The 9,036-nt window shown below is 46.5% G+C and overlaps 1 protein-coding gene across 1 annotated transcript; it reads right to left on the reverse strand.

Annotated features, from left to right (window-relative positions):
- Positions 1–4,765: 4,765 nt before the first annotated feature.
- Positions 4,766–7,537, reverse strand: LOC123426498 (amino acid transporter ANT1-like). Its single transcript, XM_045110338.1, has 3 exons — positions 7,200–7,537; positions 5,671–6,309; positions 4,766–5,424 (listed from the first exon to the last, which is right to left on the reverse strand). The coding sequence occupies exons 1-3, from the start codon at positions 7,428–7,430 to the stop codon at positions 5,032–5,034; spliced, it is 1,263 nt and encodes a 420-aa protein (XP_044966273.1). The 5' UTR covers positions 7,431–7,537; the 3' UTR covers positions 4,766–5,031.
- Positions 7,538–9,036: the final 1,499 nt, after the last annotated feature.

Here is a 9,036-nt window from a genome sequence, read left to right on the forward strand (position 1 = left end):
CTTGTTTTTGGCAGAAATTTGACCTTGAACTGCAACTGCTAGCTACACACCTCTCGATGGTCTGAAACTTTGCAGTCTTGTAGTCCTTCTATACCTAATACTACTAGACATGGTTCCATCCCAAGATTACCCCGCAGAAAACCATTTTTGCTAGCCCCAAGTTTACTGCTGCAAACTTAATCGGGGTAGAAACCAATTCACACCAACACCATATGGGGGACAAACTCAACCATCAGCCTCCTGCATGCATGTGTTGGGTGCCACACAACTTTGATTGGCGAGCAGGGCACTGTAGACATGGGTGGCCATGGTGACCATGCTCGCAGCATGCAATAACGGTGCTCTGCACCTTGTCCTCTTGCCGCAGCTCGTTTCCGGCTGTGGCAGCATGTCTCAGAGTGCCAGGGCATCTCCCTTTCCATCTTTGACCCCTTCACCGACACCAGATCGCCTCCAAACACCTCTCGCACCCGTGTTTCCCCCGTGCCCATAGCATCTAAGGTGAGCCCGAGATCCCCTCGTCTCCCCCCTTGCTTTACTCTCTCCCTCGAGCCTCTGCTGCCTCCCATCTATTTCCCTCTCTCCCATGGACCTCCTAGATCGAGCAGTGGAGCTCCTGCACCCCCATTCCCCTCCTACGACCGCCATCGCGCCTCCTCGGCCTTCCTTGCATTCAAGGTAGCCAGCTTCCCCTAGCCTCGGCTCTCCCCTCTAGAAGAACCCCCTTGACGCTCCCATCCTCCTCGACACGCCAAAGGCCATCCCGCGGCTAAGCCACGCTTCCCAACATCGCCCGCCCTGCCGTCTGCTCCTACCAGTGGCCCGTTAGCTCCGAGCCCTCCTAGTTCGGCTGTAGGTGTGGCACATGATAGGGCATCCACTCGGCCCACCAGCTCGCCGGCCGACACCGCTAAGCGGTAGGGAACCGCGACGGCTGACGTCATCGTTGTCTCCTGGCTGGAGAAGGAAGAAATGGGAGGAGAGAGAAAGGAGAGACCAGGCCGGCCCCGCGTGTCGGCCGGTGGTCGAGCCACCGACGGGTGGTCCCGCCCCATTAAGTGAAGGCGGGCTCTCCCCGGCCGCTTCCCCGCCAGGAAAGTGCACCCCAATAAGTGCGCCTATGACATGGCCCCTCGCACGCGCGTGTGTGTGGGTGGGCTGGCCCGTGGCGTGTCTAGCGCCCAATGCGCACTAAAAGGCCCTCGCTGGTATAAGCTTTCTTTGTTTTATATTTGATTACAGACTTCTAAAATGCACAATAAATTCATACGGACTCCAAAATGGATGATTCAAATTCCTACGGGTTCCAAAAATCCTTTACTATCCAGATATGTGCATTGCACATTTTTCCAAATGACTTTTCTGTGGGGTTAATATTCAAATACCAATTTGAATACTTTAGACACCACCTTGCAAAACTCCTAGAGGGTTCAAATCAACTCCATATGGAGTGATTCCAATTTCCAGAGACTTCTAATATCATGCACTATTTTTGCAGCATTAGTCAACATTTTTATCTGTCATATTTCTGTTGCATCAAATAAATAGCCCCTTTTTGCTATTTATTCAATGATAGAAAATCCATAGGATATTCATACCAACTCCAAATCCATTGAAACCACTTTCTAAATATTTCGAAAATCATGCCCTATTAAATGAGTGCATCCACTCATCTTCAATAAAATATTCTCTGTATACTTCTTGTGGGGCTAGTGATGCCTCCACTTCCTCCATTCTTAATCTCTGGTAATCCAAATCTACTACAACAAGCTTTTGGTATTTTTCTTATGACCAGAGATGTCCCATAAAAATAAAACACCTATTTATAGATCACTTTTGTTCCTGCTTGTTGTATGACTTACTATGATTGTTTCCGACAATAGTTGACGGAGTAGACAAAGTACCGGAGTTGAACCGGAAGACCTCGAAGACCCCGAAGACTAATGTGAGCAAGGCAAGCAACCCTTTGACAATGTGTGAGAAAATATTTTTATGCGTGCCATGTTGATTATTTTATCCCGATGCATATGGTCATGATTAATCAGTAAACCCTCGGTAGGTGTTATCGATGGCTCCTCGAGCACTTCCATTTGAGCATGACCTTACCATCTATGAGGGTCACGCTGATAAGAAATTGACAAGTAGATAGTAGTGGTATGCATAGGATGAGCATATGCATGGTGATGGTAACACAAAGGTGATATCAAAGGCTTTTCGAAAACCCGGTCGGGTGCCACTAATACCCGAGGGCGATGGTGTTGATCTGGATAACCACTTGAGAAGGAAGTGGTGTACCGGAAAGGTTTTGTGTGAGTGGTTTCGAAAATGGGATTAGATTTAAGATTTGTCGACCGTCCCAACCTTACATGTGTGATCACGATACCCCTTTATGGGACGAGGATGTGTTTATTACTCTGGTCTTGCTAGCAAGGAGCCCGCATTACTAGTGGCGGGAGTGATATGGTCACGCTCGTGACAGGGTCGTGCCAGGTAGGGCGACTATGCCGTTTTTACGTGTTCCGGGCACACCGTTGGTCCCTGCATGGATGATACGGTCTAGAGTTGGTGCTCGTAAGACGTACATCAAGTGGGCTAGGTACCAATCGAGTGGACTCTTTGTCTAGTGTCGTCAGGGAAAAGGCATTGATTGGGTACTTACCTCGGGTATGTTATATACCGCGAGTCGTGGATGACACGGAAGTTCCCCGGATCTTGTGGGTACAACGCAACCTCTGTAGAGTGAAAAACTATTCGAATAGTCGCGTCCACGGTCAAGGACACTTGGGTGGTGCTGCTCAAACTACGTCTAGTGTTTTTCGCATAAACCAAGTGTGAGTGTGTGTGTGGTTGAGAAAGACGATAATTGTCAAGTCCGGTGACTTGGCTAGAGGGTGAACATGAGGTGTTCAACCCTCGGAATATTTATGTTGATATCTGTAACCTGTTCCTATGGTTACCACTTACCTAGTGATGCATGACCATATAAACACTTGACCATGTTTCTGCATTAATAAAAACCCGCTTTCCGCGAAGGCTGCGTTAAACTTCATATCGCTTTCAATTACATTATCCGCATCATGGGTTGATTGCGAGTACATTCGAAGTACTCATTGGCTTGCCACTGGTTATTTCATTGACCAGGTAAGAGAGAACAAAAGATGGTAAAGAGTATCTGGTGACGTTCCTGCGAGCTAGGACGCTTCCCAGTCAGAAAACTTGTAGGTTAAGGCTAATGGCATGGGTTCACGCTTTCGACCAATATTTCCGCTACTGGTCAAGTTGGATGTGGTTGCCTTCAAGGTCCTATCTATGTAAGACTTGACCGCAATGGTCATTATTTATATGAGACGGTATGTATGGATGTAAGAATGTTGTTATTCAGTTTTTATGTGTTCAGTGAGCATTGATCTCTGGGATCACTGAGCACGTACATTTGGTGATCACGACTTATAAGTCGGGTTTCCCAAAACGTACGATCGAGTGGCAACCGTGGGCTGCAAACCCTGGCGGGCAGCGGCGGAGATGGGCCGGGGCGACGCTGGATCGGGCCGCATGATCGACATGGTGGTTTGTTACGTTGTGGGAGAGCCGTGTCTTTTTATTCATGCGTCGCCGGTGATGGGGCCGTAGGGGCATATCGGCTTGGCCAGCGACTTGGTCACCAGCTCGATTGTTAGTGATGCGGGTGACGCGCGTATACGGCGTGGGCATACACTAAGCACCGTATGACCATAATGCCCTTATACATTAAGAGCATCTCCAGCCGTTGTGCCCCCCTGAGGCATTTTTTAGGCCTCCTCGGGTTGCACCGGCGGAATTTTCGGGCTGGGCGTGAAGATTTTTTGAGCCGTCCCCCACCCCGACCGGTCACATGCGGGGAGAGAGAAAGAGGGGGGGAAAGATTCCTTTTTTGCATACACATGTGGGCCTAGCAGAAAAATGGAAGGAGAGAGAGAGGAGAGAGGTTGACAATGGGGTTTGTGCATGAAAAAATAGGGGCCGTAGCCCCCAAGCGCCCTCCGAGGGGCTGGGTTTAGCCTGGGATCACCAGGGCTACTTTTGGCCAAATCCAACGCAAAACGACGTCTTAGGGCACGACTGGGCGATTTTTTTAGCGTCGACGATTAAAAAAGCGCTTGAGAGGGTGTCGTGGGGGTGCCGCTGGAGATGTAGTAAGGGGGGTGTACCGAAGCAAGGCCGGTGCTTAAATTTGTTGAGAAAAAGTCACGTTAGATTTGGTGAGTATTTTCTTTGCTCTATAGCTTCAAATGGACAATAATATTGATGGGCCCATGTGCTCGGAAATTGCTTTTGGCTCGAGTACCATGAAGGCCTTTTTTGGAAAATAATTCTAAATTCATACTTTTTGATTTAAAAAAATCTGAAAAAAATTATGCAAGTAAACACGGATGTTAGTTTGTGTAATATTTCATGATGAAAAACGTTAAAATGCGACCTGTACAAAAAAGACAAATTCATGACCTTAAAGGATGAATAGTATCATGTGTTAAAAACCTTCAGATTTGTCTTTTTGCATAGCTCTCATTTTAACATATTTTGCCCTGAAAATTTTCACACATGTGTGTTACGACCTCACATATCTCTTTATTTTTTCTAAGTGTAAAATTATGAATTTTCATGAAATTTGAATTTCAAATTAAAGGCCTCCATGGTGCTCAGAAGCCAAACGTCCATTCTCCCATGTGCTTCCTTATCATCTGTGTGAACTATCAGACTCAGAGAACACATCCTGACAACAAACAGATAAGGATCACAACCAACTCACAATAAACACCATGTTGCCTCCTATGAACACACATTTAAAAAAAATGATACGAAGGGTAAAGATACATATAAAGCACACCACCGCCTAACAAATCAAACCAAGGCAGGGGATAATCAGCTGAGTATGAAAGTCTTCTCAATTTGATGCATGTTATCCCAGGGCAGCCGAATTTCTCTCCAGACACGTCTTCCAAAGCAATAAACCCTAATTTGCAGATCTTGGACATTTTGTCATTAATTCATCAGTCAGTGTGACGGGAGAGCAGTGAATATTCCATAACCAGCAAAACCCAGGCCAAAGAGAAGGAAGCCGTAGTCCAGCACTCTTCTCCATATGCTCATTGACGATCCTACAATGTTGAGGTGGAAGAAGGTAGGTAGCACAAAGGAGAGCAGCGCACAGACTGTGCATCCAACAAAGGAGACGAAGGACCCAAATGCAGGTATGAAGGATGCCATCACAGTTAAAATAGTAACCATGATGATGCGGCTCGAGTGCAGGCCTAGCCATTCGGCGCCAGGAACACCGTGGGAAAGCTTCTGGAAGCATCCACTTGATCTGAACCTCGCCTCCACAATCTCATGGATCGGGTGCATCATAACTGGGAATGTGAATGCTAGTGCAATGCATAGGCCAACCTGCCAGTAGATTTTTTGAACTGTCAGGATACAAAGATCACTACTCCAGAAAGTTAGGTATCATGCAGCAATGAATTTTACAATTTTTCAAATCTCACAATATAAGAGATTCACACTTGAATCATACTTTATGACCTTATACCACCAAGTATGAAGTACTGCGGTTACAAATCAAATATTTGAGTAAAAGCAATAGCATGTTTGAACAAACAACTACACGATATAGATTATGTAAACTGCACTAACCTTAACAGCAGCAGATGACCAACTATTGGGAAGATTAAGTGTTATGATGTCCCTGGTAGCCTCACCATAGGCCAAGTACCCACATACCCCAAAACATACATACAAAACTATGATGCCCACAACTGCTTGAGAAAGTACCCAACGGAACTTTCTACGTTCCGCCATTGATGATTCTAGTGCCAATATCATGCTGAATCCTTCAAAGCAGAAGACTGCTACTCCGAAAGCATAAGGTATCGCCAAAACTCCATTAAAAGCACTTCTATTTGCAAAAGGATGATCAATTAGTTGAAGATCCTTTCTGATAACGATTGCCACCGCTAGTACATTGCACACATCAGCAAATATACTGAATGGTGAAAGAGAAGATAGTGAAAGAATGAAGGACAACGCGATTTGCACAGGCAAGAAGACGGCAAAGATGAATCCAGCTGGTGACATCAACTGGCTAAACACGGAATGGAGATTTTCGCCAATGAATACTAGGTAAGCTACAGAACCACCTGCTTGTGAGACAAGAATGAGAATTTCCGTCAAGCATCGACCAATAGTGCCAAAGCACTTCTCACCCAAATCTCCATATGTATAATTCTTGGGTTCATCAGTTTCTTCCTCTTGCAATTTATCTCTACAGTCCACCTTCAGAATAGAAATCGAAACAAGTAAACTAAGCAGTTAAAAAGCTGTTGCTATCAAAACAGAAGTTCGTAACATTGTAAAAATCATAGATGCGGCACGGTACATACACAATTCATTTTTATTATACCATCAGTGTGCTGATTAATGTGAAGTATGAACACGAATTATCAGGCAAAGTCCTGTTCAATAAATTCAACATGCTGAAGAAGTAACGAACAGTAACACAGTTCATAAAGTACGACCATTAAATTTAACTTGAATGTGTCAGGAGAAAATACTACCAAGAACGGGCTAGCGTCTTAATGCCATAAGGCTGGTCATGACCATGAATAAGGCTTCCATTCTGACACTATTCCTGGAGTGCTTCGGATTGCATGATTCATTTATTTTATTTCTTACAGTTTTATTTGTGCAAAATCCTGACTGACCCTGGATAGCGTTCCTGTTATACTGGAGACAATATGGGACCATATTTTTTTGATGGGAAATGAAAACGAAAATACTGAAAGTGGCAAGCCTCTTTACTTTAAAGTTGGGCAGTGAGCACAGGACACCCCCAGCTGAAAAATCAGTAGTACCCCTGAACACCAAGACGCAAAAACAAAACAAAAAACAAAAAAAAACTCCAGTGACCAAATACTAACCCTGTCGCTAATAATAGTACTTCTAGCCTATGAGTGATCACAACATGGTACTCCATCCAATGTGAAGTAGTACGGCTATGATTAATCTTCAATCGAAATGTAAATACGGACGCCATCCAATTTTGCATGGACCATGGACAGCAAGTCCCAATCTGCATAAGCTGAATGCACCGTAGGTGTGGCCGTACAAGTATTTGGATGGCATCCGGTAGTGCTGATAAGAGGTAGGTAGTGTACGGTACTGACGAGGAGGAGCATGCAGTAGAGCATGGCGAATCCTGCGGCGGCAACGCCGAGGGATCCGGCGACCCAGCCGGCGGCTCGGAAGGCGTAGGGCAGGCCGAGCACCCCCGTGCCCACAATGGACACCACCACGTTGCCCAGCGTCTGCGCCCAGGTTGCTCCTCCCCCGCCTCCACGCCCTCTCCCGTCCTCCCGCGCCAGCAGCGGGGCAGCCGCGCCCTTCGCCTCAGCCATCCCCAGCAACAACCGTGGTGGCGGCGACGTCGAGACAAGAGTATTAAGTGGAACTTTTCGAAGTGATTTTTTTTTTTGAAGGGAACGAGAGGAGGAGCCGTCGTAGCGGTCACGGTGTACCGTGGTCAGTGGATTGTGAGAGGGATGGGATCACGTTGGGGCTTGCTGGATATCTGTCGGACCAAAGAGCTTCCCTCGGACGCGAATCGGTCGAGTATACTTGTTTTTTTTCATGGTAAAATATGTATCTCATTTATATCATAATAAGGATCTAATACAAGTCACCTACATATCAACATGATAAAATTGAAAAAAATATTAGAACACTAGTCTTTGCACAAAGAAACAAACAATACTGAAAAAATCTCTAAGCTTGAAACCAACATCCGTCACCTTCCACTCACACTGTCACGACAACCATCAAAGAAAGAAATGACGGATCACCTCCATACTCGAGCTCAACGCGGCTCCATTGCTCATACGTAGTTTTACGGACCTTCAAGGTGCCTCGCCAAATGCGAAATCATTACCTTTGAACGAATCAGACCGGGGCAACACTCCGGACACGCCATCGAACTTCAGATCTGACACTCCCAAATGACTAAGACGTCAGAGGAGGAAACCATACCTATCATCCACGTACCACGAACCTAGCACATGATCCACCATCTTCCAAAAGCCCCTGATGCAGACCATAATCTGCACCCGTTCCTAGACTACCTCCCAGGCTCCACGTTGACATTGAAGCAAACAACGTCGCAACCGTAGAGCCCAAGAACACAGGTCCACCACGAACACACTGGATTCTAAATCCATCCACAATCGTAGGACCGATCGCCTCATCAGAGTAGGATCTGAGGCAAATTTATTCAGCGCCGTCATCGACATCGCCGAAGCAAGACAATGAACAACCGAAAACTAAGCTATTTTAGCCTAAAACTATCCACACGCGTGGATCTCGCAACCCCCCTCACCACCGATGATCGAGTCATCAGTGGAGGGGAGTCGCTGAAGGGCGGCGGCGGAGAAAGCCCCTAGCGACGGGCACTAGCGAGATCGCCTTTTTCTTCTGCTGGAAGCGTTCTATTAACAATCATGTCGAGTATACTTTTTCAATAAGAGCATGTATAACCACGGTTTACAAATCCAGACCCTCAAATTGCCGCGTACGCATTCGGGCATGTCCGTGAATACTGACCGATCAGTTCTTAAATCTGCTCATTCACATCCGAATCTCTCATATTTAATCCCCTAGATCCATACAAAGCATCTAGAAGAAAATCCTACGTACTACTTACTATCCCAGTCTTCGTCCTCGAAGATGTCCTCTAGCTCATCCTTGTTGACGAGCATCTACCTTGCATTCACCACAGCATGCGTCATACACCATGCCGCCTCCATCTCCTACCAATGACAATAGCTGGCCTCCGCAGGCGACTGCGAGAGGATGGAGTTCAGAATGGCTTGCTGCTTCGCCCACAGAATAACATCCCTAACGTCCCACACATCCAGCATTGACGCCTCCTCCTACCCCCTCACATCCTCCGATGGCTCCTCCTCCTCCTCCTCCTCCTTCTCTTCCCCTTCAAAAACTCCTACAGATCCA

The sequence above is a fragment of the Hordeum vulgare genome, chromosome 2H (assembly GCF_904849725.1).
Source record: "Hordeum vulgare subsp. vulgare chromosome 2H, MorexV3_pseudomolecules_assembly, whole genome shotgun sequence".
Lineage (NCBI taxonomy): Eukaryota > Viridiplantae > Streptophyta > Magnoliopsida > Poales > Poaceae > Hordeum > Hordeum vulgare.